General features: G+C 39.2%; 2 protein-coding genes and 1 pseudogene across 2 annotated transcripts; 1 reads left to right on the top strand and 2 right to left on the bottom strand.

Moving 5' to 3' along the window:
- Window positions 1–185: 185 nt before the first annotated feature.
- Window positions 186–2,547, top strand: LOC131784365 (uncharacterized). The gene has a single exon (XM_059101168.2). The coding sequence runs from the start codon at window positions 294–296 to the stop codon at window positions 975–977; it is 684 nt and encodes a 227-aa protein (XP_058957151.2). The 5' UTR covers window positions 186–293; the 3' UTR covers window positions 978–2,547.
- LOC131784388 (ATP-binding cassette sub-family C member 4-like) lies at window positions 1,925–9,455 on the bottom strand. Its single transcript, XM_066161036.1, has 5 exons — window positions 9,102–9,455; window positions 6,910–8,252; window positions 5,083–5,653; window positions 4,481–4,617; window positions 1,925–4,016 (listed from the first exon to the last, which is right to left on the bottom strand). Exons 1-5 carry the CDS (start codon window positions 9,386–9,388, stop codon window positions 3,148–3,150), a joined length of 3,207 nt encoding a protein of 1,068 aa, XP_066017133.1. The 5' UTR covers window positions 9,389–9,455; the 3' UTR covers window positions 1,925–3,147.
- A 2,249-nt stretch (window positions 9,456–11,704) lies between these two features.
- On the bottom strand, window positions 11,705–12,880 carry LOC136278057 (uncharacterized; annotated as a pseudogene).
- Between the last annotated feature and the right edge of the window lie 9,768 nt (window positions 12,881–22,648).

Genomic DNA, 22,648 nt, shown 5'->3' with positions numbered 1-22,648 from the left:
GGTGGGGGGAAATGGAGTTTGGACGCAAGAATCGAAGCAGTAATATGAAGGAAAGACAAGACTCCACAAATAAATGACTTGTGCAGGCAACCGCATCATCCGCATGCGGCTCATTATTCTGAAACAGGCTGTGACGTGCTAAGCGTTAATTTCGAAAGAGCTTGGGGCAGAGTAACGAAGTTTCGTTCCGAAGAATACTAAATCTGTTGAAGTTTGAGAAACCTTTTGTCGGAATTTCTGCAAGTCTCGAGAAACTTCAAAGTTTCATCATTACTCATTTAACAAGTGATATTATGAGTGTTGTTGAAAAGTGTGATAAGAAAAAAATTCTTATCGCAGCTGTGGTGATTTTCGTATTGTTGATAATTGGCCTTGCTATCGGACTGAACGCTAAGAAGTATCAGGCCGAGAAAAACTTACCGTATGCAACGGAGAAATGGGAGCTGCCAACAAGCTACAAAGTCCGCAGACCCAAAGGTGTGAACCTATACAAAGATATGCTGTACCTGACACCAGAGGGAGATGAGATCGGGCACGCAAGAAAGTGTGTCGCGTGTGCTTGGACTGTTTACATGTTGAACAAGAAAGAGGAAAAAGCTGTGACAATCAAACAAAAGCTTTGGACCTGGACAGCAAAGTATGATATCAAAGAGGAATGGAAAATCAACTCGACAAGCTACAGGATCGAATATAGTTGGAGCTCGTCGAGTTTAACGAAAGATGTCTTCTTGATCAAGAATTCGAAAGACGAAGAAATTGCACGCACCGATCGCTTTCGTTTCGAACTTGGCAAGACAATCACACTGAAAGAATCCAAGTCTGGTTCAAGTTTGGGAGTCATTAAACGTCCAGCATTTCAGTTTTATCCGACATGGGAAGTAACAATCTACAAAAAAGACGCTGTTGTTCCGACGTATATGTACGCGGCTCTTGCAACTGTAACCACACTTCGGGAAGCAGAAGACGACAAACGTTGAGTTGAGTCGTCTTGGTACGAACCTTCATATACTTTTAGAAGTGGTGCATTTTTACTTCTCTTTGGGTGAGCATTACTCTAGGCTAGGTTGTTAACAATCTGCCCAATCGATTTTACATGAGGGTGCCCCCAACCCCCTTTAAGGAATTTGATGAAATCCTATAATTATAAAACAGCCCCTTTGATTTCAAAAACCTCAAAATATTCATAAAATTAACTTAAATGCTTTGTTAAAAATAATCGAGCTTCACCATTACAGCAAACTTTTCTTTCAAATAGATAGAAAAATTTACCCTCCACCTTGAAGATCATGTTCCTTTACGGATTGGGGATGGTGTGGGAATCAAATCTGACCATGAGCAGTGCCATGTTTTGCCTCAAGTGCAGAAATTTTAAAGTAAATATTTTTGATATTTTAAAAAGCCATGACATTTTAATGATCATTTGATATGCCATTACATTGAGCAGTTTTTGTAGTACTTTTTGGTTTCAGTGGTTTGTCTCCTGTGGTAGAAGAGGCTAAGCAGTAACTAATATAGTTGGTGTTACAGGTTCCAGACTGAATGGCCAAGATTTTAATGGAAATTCTGAGTTGGGTGATCAAAAATAGTTATTGTCTTGTGTTGATTGTCACCATGTGACATATTAACTTTGTAGGTTTAAATTTTTGCACGCAAGGCAAGTGACAGTTTATAATCTTTGTAATCAGACCCACTCAGGGAAGTTCTCTACTAGAGTACTGTTCAATGTTGAAATATGTTCTGCTGGCACCAAAAATTGCAAAAAAAATTTTATTAGGAATTTCAGTTGACTTAAACTGTAAAACTTTGTTCTCACAACTTCTCCAGAGTGAAATGTTTGTGGAAAATTGTCATAGGAAATTGAAATGAAAAAAAAGACTGAAAATAATTATTTTCAATTACTCTTTTAATTTTTTAATCACAGTAATAATTTTAGGAGTAATTCTCAACTGTGATACTATACCTGACTGACACATTCATTAGGACAAGTGCCTTTGTGTCAAGTGTTGACATAGGCCTGAAACCAATCTAAGTGGTCTTGAAAGATGTAATTAAAGTGTTCTCCATACCTGTTCTCTGAAATACAGTACATAATGGCCGTAATTGAATTTTTCTTTGAAAAAGATGATCACCCACCTTTTTAATGTGTGTATAATTGAGTGCAAATTACACTCAAAAGTATTTATGCAGCAGAATCCATTACCTGTGGTGTGAAGCTGAGATATATTCTAGATGAAGCGTAGTATTAAGAATGCATTATTAATTAATCTACAAATGATGATAAGTAATAAGCTATGGAAGTGAACCTCGTGGGGAGGACATTTATTACTTAATTGTTGTTGCGAAAAGGCTACATTTTGAACATTAATTTTTATGGTTATCATTGTCTACACTTCAATATACTATTTATCTTATTTATTCATGATCAGTGTCAGAGTTGCTTTGTAAACATGTGAATCTGGTGCAGAGAAGGAAGAGGCTCAGAGCCACTTTACTTTTCATAAAATTGAACTGTTGCAATCCAATAAAAAGGAACCCCAAATGGTGTTAGGAGGTCTCCAGTGTGCAGTGTGCCATGTTTTCTGTACTCAGTCATCTCCTCTGATTTCTAATAATGTATAAGAAGGCATTTTGTCAAAGAATTCAGTCTCATAACATGTAGATACACTTAGTGCAATCCTGATGAAACAATCTGTGGAAAGTTTAGGAGACTAAACATTTTGCTAAATTAATTTCAAACTACTATAGTAATTGCAATAATTTCTGCACTGAAGTGTGAGTTGCTCTGCTCTGCTCTTCTAAATCTTTGTTTATGTGGTGGGAGGAGGGGGAGAGGGTGGGAGGGGTTTAAAGCCTCCTTCACCGTCCCTTCCACTGCCCTGCAGAGAGCAAAGGAAGAAAAAGACATGCAATTACCCTCAAGGATTCCAACCTGGAACTGAGGAATAAGTTTCTGTTACATTTTCCTGTATATGACAGAAATCCAAATTTAATGGAATTGGATGTAATCGCTTGTTATAAGCTTTGTTCATACACCTTGAAAACTGAATTCTAAATAATTTTAAAACAAAAGAGATAGGAGAAAAAAGATGCAGAGAGGTAAAAAGTTCTCTATAGAAATCTCCTTTTTTACTGTGATGTAAAACTATGTTAAGTTTTGGTAACTATTGAGTTGAAACTATCAAACTCATCTATCTCGCCATCTTTCATGACCAAAATCATGTCACAGTCTTTGATGGTGTTCAGTCGATGAGCTATGGTGATTACTGTGGAGCCCTTCAGTTTCTCTCGCACTATCCTCCAAATTGTTTGTTCTGTGTCTGGATCCACATGTGCAGTGGGTTCATCTAGGATGACAATTTTTCTTTTATGCAAAAGAACACGAGCCAAACAAATTAGCTGTCGTTCTCCTACACTGAAATTTGCACCATGCTCTAACAACTGGTGATCTAGTTTTCCTTCCAAATTTTCCACCAATTCTTTCAGTTGAACGATCTCTAAGGCTCGCCATAACTCCACATCTTGGAACTGCTCTACAAGATCGAGATTTTCTCTCAAAGATCCACTGAAAAGGACAGGACGCTGGCCTAGTACGGATACACATCGCCGAGACACTTGAAGGTTAATGTCCTTTACTGCGATGTCATCAATCATTATGGCACCTTGGGCATCTGGCATGCGCAGAAGAGCTGCCACTAGAGATGACTTGCCGGCTCCCGTTCGCCCTGTGACACCAACATTGGTTCCACCTTTTATATGAAGATTAACGTTCCTTAATACTTGAGGTCCCCCCGGGTAGTAAGTCATTGACAAGTCTTGAAGCGTGATATCTCCTTTTGATGGCCAGTGTTCCGGGGGAAGTTTTTTCACTTTGTAACCAGGTTCATGATCAAGTTTGGTGTACGTCATAACTCGTTCAACTGACGTCATAAAATTCTCAACTTCGGCTGCTTTTCTGACAGTGTAATCCATCAGTTCTACACTCTCAAGGACGTAAACAAGCCCGAGTCCAGCGAACGCTATTCATAGAATAAACAAAAAAAAGGATCGATGTCATGAACATTTTATTAACACTCTATGTTTTTATTAGTTATCTGTTTAAGGTGTTAGAAAACGAAAATCAGTTAGTCAAATACGAGCATTTTTAAGTTGATAGGTAGCAGATGAAAGTAATAGAAAAATCTTTAAACAAACATCTAACGAATAATTTCAAAATCCACTGAAAATATTGGTCATAGTTACTACTGCATTTTACAAACAGGGTCCGATAGAAAATGATCGTATTTTGCAATAAATTAATCTCGAGATTAAGAAGCTTGTTTAAATAAACACTGAGTGGCATGTACCAAACGTCTTGCAAACAGGAGGAAAATGGTTTGAGAGAAGTAATCAGAGGGCTCTGTCCAACTACAGACATCCTGTGATGCGATAAATTTCTCAATTGACAGGTGGTCAGTGGGGGATTATGCTATTAGATACCTACCAGCATCTTGAGAAACAAAGATCGCCCCCAGAGCCACTGTACACGTCAGGAGGGAGATAAGGAATGACATACGCACACCAAGCCATCTCTCACAGGCCAGCACCATGATATACGACTGAGTGTGAACATCCTGACATCTGAAAGGAGCGAGATGAAATTAACACGGCGCATGCACACCTAATTGGAAGGACTTAACTCCTGATTCTACTCTCGTGCAAGTTCACAGTAAAGTTTCATACTAAACAGAATAAATTTCTTCTTTGATGCTCACCAATCTATTTCCAGGCAATCTGTTGCCTACGTTTTACAGTACTGTGAATCACTTAAGGGGGCAATTAGCCCCAGGAAAAGCCATGGTATTTGAGCCAAAAGGCAATATGCGTTCTTCGACTTTGCTGATTTTATCAATGTGCAGAACGCACGATAAGTAAGAATTAAGAATCACTTAGGTCATCGTTTAAGTTCTGTGTTGCTCAGCATTAGAGAATCAGAGCGCGAGATATTCAAATCGTTTCTCTGTCCCTCTCCCGTGACAAGACAAATAACATCTTTCTTAAACCTTGATATTGTAAAGTACAACTGGTTGATACTGTACGATATACCTGTAAAACTGTTCCTCAAAATCTTTTTGTCTTGCTCTTGTTCGAATAGTCTCCAGCCCATCTATGGTATCCGAGATGTGTGAAAACACAGGACTTCGGTTTATAGACTCTAATCGTTTCAACTGTCTGGAAGTTTTCAGGTAGTACTGAGAGATGTACACGACTGCTACTGCCATAGGAACAGCCACAAATAGAAGCCATGGATTAGCGACGGTTGGAACAAGAATCGAGGAGAGCATAGCCAAGACTAATTGGATAGCAAACAGAAACGCCTTGGGTAACACCTCGTCCATGCAGCCTGTATCTTTAGAGAATCGATTAAGAATTCTGCCAACAAGGTTTGAATCAAAAAAAAAAGCAGGCGCCTCTAGAATTGCCACCGTCATCTTATCGTGAAGACGTTCGGAACATCTTACGGCGGCCTGAAGAAAGCAAAATGCTCTGGCAGCGGCAAATATGAAGGATCCAAGTACTAAACAACCAAATGTGATCAGGTTTGTTTTGTCTTTCTGGTTTTCTTGACTCTCCTCAGTTAAAGATGAAAGCCAAAAGTCAGGAGAAACTATCATCACTATGAAAAAAGAGAGGACATAAAAATAGTATAAATTAACCTTTTAACTCCCAAGATCTCATTAATAATTCTCCTTACTATCTGCCATACAGTTCTTTTGATGTTAGTTTGGAGACTTTGGTTTGGATCAATTTAAAATCCCCTTAGTGATATTTTTCTTTATTCTCATCACTTGTGTGCTTGATATTGTATTGATATTGTGAGGAGAAATTCAGTCTTGGTCACTCATGGGAGTTAAAGGGTTAAGAGGTAGTAAGTTAGACTAATCAGTTAGCAAAAGATACGTTTTTGGATGGAGATGTCAAAAATTGGTGGATATAAAAACGTGGCAAAAGCGACGATAATAATTTTGCGGGATTTCTGAAAATTTTCCTTTGTCACTTCGCAGCTTAACCCTTTCCACCCTTACATCAGTATGCATATTCTCCATACTGTTCTCTATACATTTCCAAAGGCCCTGCAAAGGAGAATTTGTTCAAAAAATCAAGGGCTTCTTTAGTTGGTGATCATTTCTTTTATTCTTGTAACCTTAATGTTTCACTGAGGGGTGATTTTCTAAGGAGAAACTAGATGCTAGTCACTCTCAGAGGTTTAAGGGTTAAGTATCAAAATTTATATAAGGAATTACAAGACAAGTGTGAGTTAACTTCTCCCTCCTAAGGTGCTGACAAGGAGAATTTGTTTGCCAATCAAGAGCCTCTCAAGTTGGTGATCATTTCCTTTATTCTCGTGACCTTAATGTGTGATTCAGGGGTAATGTTGTAAGGAAAAATTATTTGGCTGTAAATACATGAAAATCATATATGTATACTGCGGTTAAAGAAACGGATATAGAAGCGATCCTCGCAGCTTTGAACCAGTAGTTGAAATTAGGCCTGAAAAAGATTCAGGCCCGTATGGGATTTGAACCTATGATCTCTGCGATACCGGTGCAGCGCTCTACCAACTGAGCTAACAAGCCAACTGGGAGCTGGTCACTATGTTGTAGTGCACATATATGATTTTAGTATATTTTCAGCCATTATTCACCACTTGGAAGATTTATTTTCCGCAGGCTTCGTCGAAGAATTAACATATCTTAATCACCGGTGAGGTAAAAGCAATAGAGGGTTCGAATTCTTGAGTCTGAAAGACTGAATGGAATAAAAGATAAACATACCCAGTTATGATAAAGCCTCAGTCTACAAAGCTAGCGAGAAACTGAAACTTAAACGAAGGCCTCCGCTAAAAACAGAATGAAAACCTATCAAATTTACCTTGAGTGATGAAGCACAAGAAGATAACTCCAACAATCGTCATAGCGTTTAATCCACTTTTGAAGTAGTCCCAATAGATCTTAAAAGTCACTCCTCCGATTATACGGTCTTCGTCTGATATTTGTAGCTCCTTGTCCTGAGTTGGTGCAGGCATTGCTTTATCCTTGACTTCTGGGTTTTTTTCCTTTTCCGAAACCGATCTCGCATTAGGCTTCCTGTCTCCGAAAGGCTTTTTGCAAAGTGGATCAAGTGCAGAATCAAAAACACCCTTCTCTTCAAGCTCGGAGAAAGTACCTTTGGCCAACAAACGTCCTTTGTACAACACAATCACTTCATCGGCTTCTTTCATGTGTTCTACTTGATGGGACGTTAGCAGTCGGGTTTTGTTGCACAATATGCCTTTAATGCATCTCTCAAAGATATGTTGACTAACTTTCGTATCCACGGCACTTAAAGGGTCATCCAGCAGGTACAGATCTGCATCCATGTAAACCGCACGTGCCAGGCTTACTCGTGCACGCTGGCCCCCACTGAGAGCCACGCCTCGTTCAGCTACAACCGTTTCGTCACCTTTTGGAAACTTCTGAAAGTCTTCCATCAGGGCGCATGCTTGAACTACTTGGAAGTACCTGGTTTCGTTGTAAGGTTGACCAAATAAGATGTTTTGTCTTATTGTTCCAGAGAAGACCCAGGGTGTCTGTGGCACATAAACAAGGGAAGATGGCCAGGTTATTGTTCCCTCTGCGACTGACACCTCACCCGCAATAGATGAGAGAAGAGTAGACTTTCCACTACCCACTGAACCTGTGATGACTGTTAATTCTTCTTGTGACGCCATAGAAAATTGGACATCTTGCAAAATAAACACATCATCACTAAGGTTTTCTTTTGATGTTAAAATTGACACTTCCAGGGTCGCTGGCATGGCCATATTGTGTTGTTGATCAACAAGAATACGGGGATTTTCTTCAGTTTTATCGTGTTGATCCAACGAGATTCTCGTCAGTTCGGATACATTCCCTCTCCCTTTGTCAGTGCTTTCGCTGGAGTGATCATAGTAGGCCTCGGCTAAATCTTTCAGAAGAAGGAAATGCTCGATTCTTTGAAGTGAAACAAAAGCCTCGTATGCTTCCAAGGTACCATAGAGTAGGTATATGCAAAGGCTTATTCTTGCTACATTGACGAAAGAGAGAAGCATAAACACGTTAACAGGCGTGAGGGGTTGACCAGTTAGCACCAGAGTCATGACTGACACCAGCATCGCAAATGGCACTGAAGTATACTCCAAGGCAGCAAGGGCTGACAGAACACTGCTTTTCGTACGGATAATCTTCATTTCATCACTGCAAACAGAATAAATGCACTGTTATTCTTCTCTACCTTAAATACCTTATCAAATTGTGAAAAACGTCTAAACAAGAGATTGACTCTCGTAAGGGCCGAAGCCTATCCGGTTTCTGTTACGTGAAGAGCCAGGTTTTTACTTAGCATTTAGTAAGGAGTCCCTTGACAATTCTTCGGCTCTCATATGTCTTTTGAAGGGTTAAGTACAAGGACACTACACAATGATCTTAGTGACTGTTTGAGCTGGGCTTTTCGTCTGGGATTCAGTGCACTGAAAATAAGCCAACTAGTATACCAGATGTCAAAATGAACTCTAATTGGATTAATCGGGGAGCACAGCACTATCCAAATAATTTATATGGATAGTGCTGTGCTGCCCGCTTAGTATTATCGCTTTGTTCACACGAAAACAAAGTTTGCTTGCAATAGACTCTTATACATCTTAACTTCTGGGTCAAAAATTTTCCGCGACTGTTTTTTTTTTTCCAGTAGTGGGGTCGCAAAACAGGTGTGAAGAAAGGATCTTGGCGGGTAAGCTGCTTTTAAAGCAATTACAGGAAAAAAGCTAGCAGTGTGTGTCCCCTAGATGTTAATCGAGTGCCTCTACCACCTTAGCTACGAAGCTAAGGTGGTAGAGGTACGAGCTAAGTAGGTGGTAGAGCTAAGCCTTATGATATGGGCGCGAAGTAAATTTGAGCAGGTTCTTCTTTCGAGGAAACGAAATCACAAAGAAATGAAATATATGATTTTTTTACTTCGGTTTGTTTCATTTCATTTGAGCTGCAATGAATATTTTGCCACAGCGTTCCCGGCCACTTCGTAATCAGTTAGTACATCTTTTTACTTACCTTCGTATCCGTTTTATTTTCCCTCTGAATTCATCCTCCCACGCATGTGTTTTAATGGCGCGAATCCCGGAAATTACTTGGTTCAACAAAGAGAAGCGCCTATCTGAGACTGCTGCTGTGCGCCGGCGAAGTGTAGCACACAGAGAGGACAACGCTGCGAAATACGGCACCAGAAAAAAAAGGCATATGACTCCCATGAGAGCTTGCCAACCAATTAAATACACAAGAAAAACTACAGTTCCAGGTATGACAAGGGTGAGATCCAAAATGCTACCGAGAATCAACATTAACGTTTGTCCTTCCAGTCGCTGAACATCGTTTGAGAGCAGGTCAATCACGCGTCCTGTTGTAAATTTGAGTTGTAGAATCTGTCAAAATTCATATTGCGAAATTATCGTACTGAATTATTATCATTAGATATACGGAAATTATGGGCAAATTACCCTCACACAAGTACTGATCTTCAAAATATCGAGTTTTTCCTTCCGCTAAACAAAATTTAAATAAGCTATCATTCCTCCTTGGGTAAATAGCTCTGGAGTTCGTTTGTTACCTCCTATGCATCGTGCGCCATAGGCCGGAAAGATTAAATCAATGAAAAAAAAAAAAAAAAAAGCGTTTACCTTTCGATAAATAAGAGCTTTCAGAGCACTGCTTACTCCGATACCAAGTACATCTGAACGATAGGAAGAGTGTCGCATGGAAATTGTTCCAATCAAGGCACCTAGTCCCATAATTATGACACAACCATACGAAAGAGGATTTTTATGTGGATCAGGTTCCATTAGAGAGGAAAGCAAGTAACCCAGAAGTAGAGGCTTGAAGAGTCGCCAAAGTCCGTACAAGGCTCGAGGGAGTACCATGATCAACGCTTCGTTGATAGATATCATTGTAATGACGCTTTTCCAAAGTTTCGGCCTCTTCCCATTGCCTTTGCTCTTAGCTCTCTCTTTCTCCCATTGTGTCTGGAGGCGTTTGCTGTAAGATGCAGTGGAATTTTCTCTTAAAAGTGGCGCGAAGTCGCTTTCCTCTATAGTTCCTGTGCTACCTGTCTTGAAGATGTTGTCCATCCATTGAAATAGAAGAAGAGAAATAAAGCCGTCTTTTCTTGTATCTTCGCTTGTGGTTATTTTCTGGTATCCATCTTTTGTCATGATGCTCTGTCTGTGACCTAAATATAATATTGCAAGAAGAAACGGTCATAAAGGTGACGTTAAAGGCCTTCAAAGTTCAAACAAGTTTGAGTCACCTGCGTTATATTCAAACTCTGCATAATACAGAGGCGCGCGTAGATGTAGAATTTCTCGTCTAGTGTTGAACTCGATAGCTCAATCGTGAGCTATCGAGCTATATTTTACTTATGAAACTCGAGATACTCTAAAGTCGTTCAGTTTGTTTCTCATTGTCAAAAATATTTCGAAACTGAATATAGACCGCAGTGTTAAATTAGAAATAAATAAAAAAAGAGCCGTTGTCGCCCACGTTTTCCACACAACGCAAAGTTGGGTTATAGTACGTTGTTGTTTTGTAGAGGACGCAAAGAAATTTACAAAGAGATTCAGCGCACGTGCACAGCCATTGTTCTACTCATTAAACTTTTTATTTAGAGACGTTCCCGTTGCCGTTCCCTCGCTGTTTTCTTAAACTCCCCATTATCTTACTAGTTTGCTGCGCTCCCTCATGAGAAATCGGTCACCTTTAGCAAACCACGACGGCGACGGCAACAAGGACGTGGCAAAACAAAAGAGAGCAGAACAATATTTCAGCACGTGCGTTTTAAGAGCTAATGTCAACATGCCTCAGACAAACAGCGGTAAGTCCCCAAGATTTGTTTTCTCTCCTACTTTCGTATTTTGTAGCCCAATATGTCCTAATGTGGTGTAGTTTTTTGGTGAAAATATATTTTAGTTTTGGAGAAATGATTTTTTTCGTTCGACCGCTCAAATATGCAAATTTTCACCGTGAATATTACCCGAGTTGTGTGACGTCATGTAACGAATTTACTTGACCTCCGGTATTTCTGTCAACATAATCCTTTGTTTTATCATCTGAACTTAAGGTGGTCTTCCACTCACATTTTAAAAATTTTCAATATTAACTGGGTCAAATTCATGATGGTACCATTGGAAACATCATCCAAAAGTGCCGCGAATTGCACTAGTGATTGACATTTTGTAACCGTGGCAACAAGTTTCCAGGCCCCCAAGGGTGAAAAAAGGTACTGTCTACTAACAATAATATCTATAGGACCAGAGGTTCCATTAACCTATAAATGGTATCAAAATGAACCACAATGATAGCTCTATGATGTACACCTCAAAAAGTAAACTATCAAAGTATCTCTCAGAACAATAACAATTTATTTCTGAGAGGAACAATATTTTGGCCCTAATCATTCTCAAAAATTTGAAATGAGATTTATGCACTTTCATACAACTGCTTTTTTTCTAGTTCACATCACAGCACAAATACTAGAGAGAAGTCACTGAAAATTTCAGTTCAATTGTTTTTTTCTTTCTTTTGCCGCGGAGCAATCTCCGCTGAGATTTGATGACTCCTTGCTCTTTGTAGTTGGCCTTTAGAACTCTGATTGAATCAGCTCTCTAAGCATCATCTGTACAATAATTGCCAGGAGAAATTCCAAGTTCCTCTAGAATCTTTACAGAAGCCTGACAGCCAAAGAGGGCTACTGCATCGTAAATGCCCAATTGCGAGGTCTCAGGGCCAACAAAGACACTCTTTGGCACTCTCTCCCAGAACATTGCATTGAGGGCCTCATTCTGATTTTGTGTCTTTCCATCAAGACACTTGCTTAGAAGATTGTCTTCACTAAGTCTTGCAAAAATTAGTTTCAGTTCAACAATAACATCTAAGGGTAAACCAGCCCCATGCTTGTGGTAGGTTGTTTGATTGGCTCGATCCCTCATGTACCCACACCAACTAGTAGGACCCTCTGAACAATGCTGCAAATGCAACTTTCTGTCAGCTGAGAAAGCACAATGAAACAAACTTGCATGAATAGCTGACCTCATGGCTGGAAGATTACCAGAATTGCTTCTAATGGCAATACCATAATAATTCTGTAACCTGTCAATCATGCTGTCTGTTAGTCTTCCTTTACCACCCATTCCTTTCTTCTCCTTCTTCAATTTGTGCGAAGAAGTGCCAAGTCTCTTTTGTACATGTCCTACACACTCCTTGTTCTGCACTTGTACACCATAAATAGCATACTGTTCTTTTATCAAACTGTAACTCTTTCTGTCACCATCTCCATAATATTCTGAGTACACAAGCTTGTGTTTCTCTACTGAGTGAGAGAAGATACGCATGGCACCTTCAGGTTCCAAGTTTGGGACTGATCCTTGATAATTGGCCTGGCATTTTGGCTCATGCTCTGCCCTCCATGCTGCATTTTCAGGGGTGTCAGCATCATTTTCACGTTCCCTGCACATCTTACACACTTTGCTTAGGGGTTCAACACCCAGAATTTTTCTGGTATCCATGCTGATAGCAGTGACACAAACATTTAAAGAGGAAAAACCTCTTCTCTGCTAGGTGTCATCACAAGATACACTACACTTTACCAATCCTTCTTGGAAAGCTGGTTTTAGGCTGTGGATTTCTGCAGCACTGGTCATTGTTTCCACCGCAACTGCTTTAGCTGCCTTGAGCAACGCCTTGTTATGCAAGGCATACGGTGTTTGCCTTGGAGGTTGAGGCATATTCATTAGCCTGCAAAATCGTTTCGCTGCTGCGAGTCCACAGCCAATTGATCGCATGCCATAAAGAAGTCTCCTATTCACTTCAAAACATCGCTAATTAGGGACTTTGAAAGACGTGATAAAGTCCTTCACCCAGCCACACGAGGCACAAAACAAGCGAAGATGGCGGGCACATCCTTTTCGTTTAAGAGTTTGCTCTTGCAAAGCACTCCTTACACGGCAAAATTCTGCATAGAGAGTCCAATATTTCCATGTCGACCAAACGAAAGCCTGTAGTGGATGGATCTGTACTTGGCGCGTTACGATTAGACGATAGCCCTTCGTCAGAGCGATAGACGAAGGGCTAACGCTCGAAACGTCAGCTTTTTTACCCTTTACGGTGGCTAATTTACGTTTTCAACTCAGTTGTTAACACTATGTGTATAGGAATGAAAGAACAATACCTAAGGATAGCAATTACAGTGAAATTAGAAATTAGAAATTAGCAATTTCCATCAAAAAATGCGAAATTCTGAGTGTGGAAGACCACCTTAATCCCCTGTCATTATTGAAGCTGGCAAAGAGATATTTATTTTCTGGTGAATATTTTTGTCCGACGTAGCATTAAAACAAGGACAGTTTTAACAATGACCAATATGACAGAATCTACTGAGCTTCTAGCTTTTAAAAGACAAAAGGATGGTTATAAAGTTACTGTAAAAATTTCTTTGCGTATTTGTGTTGTTCTATCGTGAGACGAACTAATAGTCGGGCAAAATTTACTTGCTAGCAACTAGGAAATGTACATGGTGTGCCTACTTGTCGCCACTGTTTATTGTCATAAATCAGTACAATTTGTAAAAAAACTAACACTCTTACCTTGTTTATTTTGACTTTATAAGACCAGTAAGCTGTTTCGGTTATTAGATTACGCTTGAGTATTACTTTTTGCCAGGAGCCCAGGTTTTACGTTGTGTTTTCCCTTACCCCATGTATATCATAAGCTAGTCACGCAATAATTGATACCAACACAAATGAATATTTACCCTGTATGAAGATTTTTGTTTATGTTGAATTGACAATATTACAATATGTTAATTTTGTAGTCACTTCCGTATTTCTTCACCCATAAGCCGGGACTCTAAAAGTTAGAGGCCTTCCAACAGACTCGCGTTGTCCAAACGAAAACGCAAAACCATAAGCTATAAGCTGAGAGCGAAATTCTTGATTGTAACCGGCCATTTGAATGAGCGAACCTCACGGAAAAAAATTGGGAAATGGGTCAATGAACACAAAAGCTAGTGAATGAGAATAAACACAAAAGAACAAAAAGCGAATCAGGGAAGATGTAAATACCACTACGCAACTGTAGAAACACAACAATACTCTCAGTTACTGTAACCTGACTAACGTTTCAAGCGAGTATCTCTTTCGTCACTGTTATTTTTCTCATCATGCCAAAAGCACGCCGCTCTTCGTATACTATGGCTTTCAGGATAAAAGTTATCGCGGAGGCTGAAGCTGTAGAAAACAGCTCGAAAATCGCTTGAGATTATGGACTAAGCGAGTCCATGGTGCGACGCTGGAGACGAGACCAGTCGACTATTCTTTCTGGCAAGCTTAAGATGTCTGCAAGACGTGCAAAAATGGGCCGTTTCACTCCCAAGTGTCCCGAACTAGACGAGCAAGCGATGGAGTGGTTTTCACGGCAGAGAGACCAATTATTTCATTTGTAATGTGAAATGAGAAGAGTTTTTGCCGCGTTGAGTGAGATCGTCTTTCAATGTGCGGGAAGCAAAGAATCTGATTGGTGGTCAGAAATACTTTGTTGTCATGTCAATTTTAAAGCATGTCACGTAAAGAGTGCTGCTGTCACGGAATTCACGGTCATTTCGCATTAACATTAAATTTGTACTTAGTTTTGAATTCCAAACCCTCGGCTATAAGCCGAACTCCGTTTCTTGTGAAAAAATCTCCCAAACTTTTGTGTCAAATACTGAAAAATCGCTCGACTTATAGGTGAAGAAATACGGTCATCGTTGTTTCAGTAGCAGCGCATATTGAAATTTACAGTGTTCTGGCGGGAGAGCAAAGCGTGATGCTCTAGGAATAAAAACTCTTAGGGGCCTTTTACATGACATCGGAATGAGTTTTGTTCAAGAACGAGTTCATCCCGGTCGCCACATGATAGCAGAGTAAAATTATTCGAAACGAGTCATCAGGCGATAGGATATGGGTGAGGATGCTTGTCGTACCTTTCAGGGTCAAAATCAGTGATCTGGTACCTTTTACGATGTCTCAAACTTTAGTGGACTACCAGAGACCCAGCTGGTACCTTTTAGGATGTTTTTCGCTCAATGAAATACCTGAAATAATCATTACTAGGACGACTTAAATGATCTGACTTGAGCCTCTGGAGCATATCGCTAAAGGAGTTTTTATTTTTAGGATTTTTCAATTTTTTGCGTTTAAATTGGTACTTTTTAGGGGTTGACATCAGTTGTTGCCACTCCCACAAGGATAAGACTCAGGTACCTTTTATAATTTTATTGGGATCGTCTTCGAAGTTCCCGACTCGCATCCTCGCCCTCTTATGTAAAGGGTTCCTCGGGGGGCTGCTAATACGTGCAGCACACTTGAAATTTAGCAAGGACAAATTTTGATGTGATTTTCGGTGAAGAGAAAAAAGTTTTGTCAGCAAATCTCCTCTAAAATGTGGTAGAGCATAACTTGATCATTGTAACAGCTCATAAAATCGTAAATAAATAAGGTAAGAGTATTATGCTAGATTTCTTTACAAATTGTAGTGATTCATGCCTGTAAACGGTGGCGACAAGTCTAACGATAGAAGAGCACAAATACACAAGGAAATTTTTACAGTAACTTTATAACCATCCTTTTGTCTTTTAAAAGCTAGAAGCTCAGTAGATTCTGTCATATCGATCAAACTGTCTTTGTTTTGATGCTACTTTTCGACATAGAAAAAGTACGTCAGACAAAAATATTCACCAAAAAATAAATATTTCTTTGCCAGCTACAATTATTGACAAGGGATTAAGTTTAGATAATGAAACAAAGGATTATGCCGGCAGAAATACCGGAGGTCAAGTAAATTCGTTACATGAGGTCACACAACTCGGGTAATATTCACGGTGAAAATTTGCATATTTGAGCGGTCGAAAGAAAAAAATCATTTCTCGAAAACTAAAATATATTTTCACAAAAAAACTACACCACAATTATTAGAACATATTGGGCTACAAAACACGAAAGTAGGAGAGAAAACGAATTTTGGGCGACTTGCCACAATATTTCAAATTTGTTCGATGGATGCTGACATCCTCTCTTTAAACTTTGTACATTTCCTAGCCGTCCCCTGCAAAACAACAACGTGAAATCACCACAACTTGCGTCGAACCGAACCGAAACCGCGACGGCGAATTATTTGATTTCCATTTGGAACTCAACGCTTCTTTAACACGGTATGCTGAAGTTGTTGTGTGGCACCGTATGAGACGTAAACACATGGAGCCATTTTTGAAATTCTAATTAAAGGCAGAAATTCATTTTTTAATCGAAGTCCTCCTTGGCGTTGCCGTCCTGACTTCTTAAGGTCCCCAATTTCAAATCACTCGAGTTTGCTTGATCTGAGAACGGGAACCCCGATGGAAAATTGTTTAAGTTTCCATTTGCGACTCAACGCTGCTCCCATATATTATGCCGAAGTTGAGACGTGGCACCGTAAGATACGGTAAATACACATTCAGCCTCTTTCGAAACTCCAACTTATTGTCAAACTTTTGCTTTCGCCTCGAATCATAACCTTGTTGTCTTTCATCAAAAATAGCAATAGTTTGAAATTGTCACAGGTCACACTTTTATTCCGAATGCTCATCGTTTGATATTTTTTCAGGTTTCTCTTAAGGAGGTTCGAATCATGCCAATTAGTCACTAGGGTGGCACTCTCCTGAAGTTTCGCAAGTACAGTACACATGTCTAGTCCTTTCTCATAGATTTGATGATCGTTCGCGTACTTTGATAGCGCAGAATCCACGTTGTATCAAAGATCGTTCCGAAATATGTTCCACAAAAGTGGCCTTAACATCGCATTGTGGCCCCTACCCGCATTGTTTTGATAGGTACGTGCTCGTCTACAATGCTTTTCATTAATGTATTCTAGAAAAACAACTGGTCGTCCATGTCCTCGAAAACTTCACCAATATGTCAGGGTGCTAAGGATAAGTCTTCTTTAAAACTCTCTCCATTGAAATTTGTATAGCTTCGGAAAGAAATTACCTTGGGCTTACTTAATTTCACATTATTCCGTACTATACCGAAAATCAGCATCCGTCGTAATTTGAATTCCAGTGTCTTGCAAGTTCCTCGAATTTATTTTGGATACTGTAAATGTTTATGTGACCCATTAGTAAATCCTTGTTGAAGTGTTTCCTTAAGGATTCCAGCTTAGCATTTTCAGAGATACTTAGTGTGGTCGTGCTCCGTCGGGGACTTCCTTGGAGTTTTGTAATTCCATTCTCCCTTGCAAACCTTGCGGCTGATTGACTTCAGGTTCGATGGTTATGCTGAGTGATTCATCACCTGAGGAGTCTTATGTGAAAAAAGAATCATTCAATGATGGCAGGGTCCACTTGATGTCAGGCTGCCTTAGATAGTACTGAAAAATTGTATGCGACATCCGTAAGCACTTAGCGTGCGACCACTTGTTGCAGCTAGCACATAGAATGGCGTCTTGATTGTTCCTCACGGCTTTGTTACACTCGCCACATGGATATTTAAGCGACGGCTTCGTCTTTCCAGGAACAAGGTTTGCTTGGATATCACCATATACCAGTACATCTCTCGCCAGGTTAAAACTACTCTTTCCCTTGGCGGTGTATTGTACTCGACATGTCAAGAAGCGCTTCGCTCGAGACTTGAGACTGATATTTGTATTAGAAAGCGACGTTATAGTGAGAACCTGTAGTGAAGATGGTAAAGCTGCCGCCTGCAGAACACTTTGATATTTTTTTGACTGTATAAGAACATTTTCGCATTACAAATGCAGTTGTAAAGAGGAAAATTGACCTGAATTATCAGCGAAATCGGCAAGTCATGAGCTGCCGCCGTGTTTTTCTTCCCATGTGGTACATTAATAGAACATTTTTAATTACTTACCTTCAGTGGAATTGGTAACTCAGAGAGTTCCTGAGGTCCTAGCCTAACACTTTATGGGGTAACTGAAAACAAGTTGAAGTGAATCAAAGTTTGTTTTCTTAAATATATGCAAACGTACGTAGGCTTGTTCGACACTTTAAATGGGGCCTAACAATTCCTAAAAATTAAATCAATCGATGGAGTGTATTCATATCAGGAGTCTTGATTTTTTTTTTTTTTTCTTCTCTTGTTTAAATATCGCCAGGGGCAATGTTCGAGAGATGTCTGAGGATTGAAAGTCTAAGAACTCGTTGGAAAGAAGCGGCGCTTTTGTGAGAGGAAAAACGTTACAGGCATAGAAAATTTTCAATTACTAACCTTCAGTGGAATTGGTAATTCAGTGAGTTCCTGAGGTCCTTGCTTCACACTTTATTGAGTTAGCTGAAATGAAGTATAAATTAGTTAAAGCTGTGTGCCTAAATATATGCACACCTAGGCTTTCATCTGTTTAACATTTTAAGGGGCATAATAAGTCCGAGCGTCATAAATCAACGGAGTGTATCCATATCCGGAGGAATTTTAGTTACCGCAGTTTCTCGATTATACCTGAGAACAATTATCCCTACACAACTGGCATTCAAACTCTTTTATTAACGTAAATAAAAGTGAAAAAGACTCACATTTAATGATCTACGTAAAAACCAAGGCTAAAATTTCACACCTGTAATGAGAAACATAAAACCCATGCTCGTTTATTTCAGCCTTCCTGCCTAGGAAACTTGCATCTATTTACAAAATTAAATAATAAATATTCAGTGATCCGATTTCATTCTATAAAACATCAACCGACTGATTTAAAAGTCAGTTGCAAAACTAACTCATACGTTAATAAAATATATAAAAGTTCACACGGCAACCAGGTGGACAATCAGGCATAGTTTGATGCTTGATGAATAGTAGTAGTAATAATAGTTTGATGAATCGCTCTGATGAAGGGCTAACGCTCGAAACGTCAGCTTTTTTACCCTTTACGGTGGCTAATTTACGTTTTCAACCCAGTTAACACTAAATTACCTGCTATAGTTTGATGCTACTCTGGTTTGCAGATTTAATGAATGTAACCGAAGAAGTTACAATTCATAGACCGTTGACCGTAACGTTGTGGCTATTCAAAATTCTCTTGATGGGTTCCGTAACACCCTGTATGTAAGGAATAACAGCAAAACCAGTCGCTGGTTCCCTTTCATCAAGAGCATTACTATTTGTAACTGGTTTTTGGCAGTTACGGAGAAAAGTTCTTGTATAGCCATTTGCCTTTAGGACATTGGAAACATATTTCCTCTCCTCAGCCTTCGAATCGAGTGAAGATGGTAGACAGTCAGCCCACCTAAGTAAAGTTTTGGCTACAGACTTTTTATGGCATATAGGGTGGTAGGAATCGAAGGCGAGGTATTTGTCGGTGTGGGTAGGTTTACGGTAGACACTTGTTTCTAAATTACCCTGAACCCCTCTGGACACAATTAAATCAAGAAAGGGCAAATGTCTATCCTTTTCAATGGCGATAACCATCCACTGACTATCAACAATTTCCCAAGGACCCTTCAAATATATGACGCAGATATTAATATTGCCTTTAATTTGGAGAAACAAGGAATGCTATGCTGTACATCTCTCGGTAGCAAATTATCGCTTCAGAAGTTAATCACAGATAATACTAAGTATAATACTGGGTTTTTAATGTAGATTTCAAATTATCGCTTCAGCTATATTTTTCAGCACAATAAAGTGAAAACAAAAGCAAAAAGTGTTAAGTACTATATTATAAGATTCAGTCCTAATGGCACACTTGATATATTTGAAAAAATGAATGACATAGATTTTCTTATTCAGTCATTAGTGGATATTGTAAAAAACAATTCCAGAGTAAAGATGTAGAATATTGTATTAAATTTATATGTTGTTCATCTAATTTGTCAAATGCTGGAAGACAAAAGGTAATGGCAAAACATAAGTCTCATGGTTAGAGAGAACTAGAGGCAAAAAAGAAAAAAGAAAGCTATACACAAATGGAACCTACCATGAAAAAAAAAGTTTTGTCTGATAAAGCGATGTGGTACAAGTCACTGGATCCTGCAGAAAAAGGAAAGCTTTTATCTCACAGAGCTGAATGGTATAAATCACTGGACCCCAAAGAAAAAGAAAAGCTTTTGTCCAAATCAGCAGATTGGTATAAATCACTTGGTTCTGCAGAAAAACAAAATCTTTTGTCTAGCAGAGCAATTTGGTATAAATCATTGGATACTGCACAAAAACAAAAAAGAGCAGAATGGTATAAGTCATTGAATCCTGAAGAAAAAGAAAAACTTTTGTCTGGCAAAGTAGAATGGTATAAAACACTGGATCCTGCAGACAAAGATAAGATTTTATCAAAAGTCCAATTTAATAAGGAAGCCTATAGAAACTCAGTTCAACATGATTTAGATCATAAGATCACAGCTTTTCAAAGTAAAATTAGGGAAGGTCCATATTATATTTGCTCTGTTTGTAACAGAATACTATACAGAAAAGCTGTTATCCAGTTAAAAAAAAAAACAAATGTACAACACTCAGCAAGAACTGTTTACTGACATTAAGTCATTTGGTGAAAAACAGTACATTTGTAAAACCTGTCACACAAAAGTTTTGAAAGGGCAAGTCCCATGTCAAGCTGTATGTAACAAATTACATGTTGATGAACTGCCACCAGAGTTGTCCATTCTAGAGAAGCTTGAACAGATACTCACAGCACAGAGAATAGTGTTTGAAAAAATAATTACTATTCCTTATAACGTGTTCAAATTTTCAACGGTTCCTCTCGTAACTTAACACCGAGTCACACAACGCGTAACGCATTCATGAATTAATCGTTGGCATGGTGTTGAGGGCCCAACCACCACTGGGTACTATTGCGCAACTTTTCTATTTTGTGGCGGAGGAAAAAAAAAAGACGACAAAAAAACAAAGGCATTTTATGACTGGGCTACCACAGGTATCCCAGTAATAATACTTTTGAAACTGAAAAGAAAAATGGGAAATTAGAGGTCATTTCTACTTTCAACCTGTGCGCCCGCAAGTAGTACTTGATGCTCTAGTGGCTAAAGACCGATAATCCCTTATATAGTAATAGAGGTGTGGATATTGACAATATTGATACAAATCTCACAACTTTGCAGCAAAATGAGAATGTTTCAGAGCAGAATCCAGTTTTGAATATCATAGGTGGTAAGGGTAATACCACCTATAAACCCTGATGGTCAGAACACACCACCTGATAATAAAGCTATGGATAATGTTACTATGACCAATATGAGTAATACTACGCTATCACATGAAGATAACAGCGATGATGATAACACACGTGATGATGAAGAGAGAGATGACCCTTTAACTGAGCATAGAGCACCTGCAAATGAAACATGTTTTCAGTCTCTAATACCAGATTATCCTGTAACCGTTGAACAAAATAATGAGGTATCATCAGGAAATGAAATTTATAATATTGCTCCAGGTGAAAACAAACACCCTGTATCATTCAGGATGGATAAAATTGTGAAGGTAAAAATATAAGGTGGGATCCTGCCAATCCCACCTGGAATCCCAGGTGTGTCCCAGGTGGGATCCCACCCGGGATTATGGAACATCCCGCATGGGATCCCACATGGGATCCCGCCTTGAATTCCTAAAAGCATCCCACCTGAGAAAGCACATCCCAGGAGGGATGAAACCTGGAGTTCCACCAATCCCTCTTGGGATCCTGCCTCAAATTTCAGATAGTTTCCCACCCGGGGAAACCATATCCCAGGCGGGATTGCACCTGGGATCCTGCCAATCCCAATTTAGACTTTGCATAAAATTTCAGATGGCTTCCCACTTTCAGAAAATCCTTAGTAGGATCTTGTTTAACACTGAAGACCACAGATTTATGAAATGTACCAGATGGGATATCTTATCAATTCCTTTTGTAACCTAATCCTTCAAATTAAGAGGATAAAATTTTCTAGGTGAGCTATAGACCCCATCAATCCACTGAGGGTCCAAAACTTTCCAACTAGCTATAGAACATACTGACACCTCCAACTGTAACATCAAACAGTACATGAATACACAGACTGTATGTGATCAAGATCTCATAATTTATTTGTAATGAAACAGCATGTGTTCGACGTTGTTTCATTCACAAATTTCTTAACTGAACACTTTTAAAGAACATCAGCACAACTCAGCATATTACTTTTTCTTCATTATTTATGCAGACCATTTACAGTGTAAAATGGCTTAAAGTTAAAAAAATTGGCTGTTGTATATCAAAGAAGAGAAGAAAGACAAAACCTCAATAATTCATGTTATCAAAAATTTGACAAAGAAGGTAGTGATTTAAATTTTGCCCAGGGTAGTCAGTAGGTTTCTGAGTAGTAGGTTCTGTCCATAAAGTAGGCAGCTACAGCAAGGCATGCACACCATTCAAGGAGGGTATGGAGGGTTGTCGGCCCTCTTTCATGGGGGGTTCAGTTGGTTCTGGGGGGCCTCCCCCAGGAAATTTTTGCCAAAAATGATACTCTTAAATGAAATCTGGGCCTATTTTCAGCAAGCATTGTGTAAATCTGTACATGGTTTTCCCACTCTGTTCTTTCTCTTGTACTTTAATCACCGTAA

This window comes from Pocillopora verrucosa, chromosome 14, assembly GCF_036669915.1.
Source record: "Pocillopora verrucosa isolate sample1 chromosome 14, ASM3666991v2, whole genome shotgun sequence".
NCBI classification, from domain to species: domain Eukaryota; kingdom Metazoa; phylum Cnidaria; class Anthozoa; order Scleractinia; family Pocilloporidae; genus Pocillopora; species Pocillopora verrucosa.
Note: the sequence above shows the minus strand (reverse complement) of the source record. Positions and strands in the feature narration are given on the sequence as shown.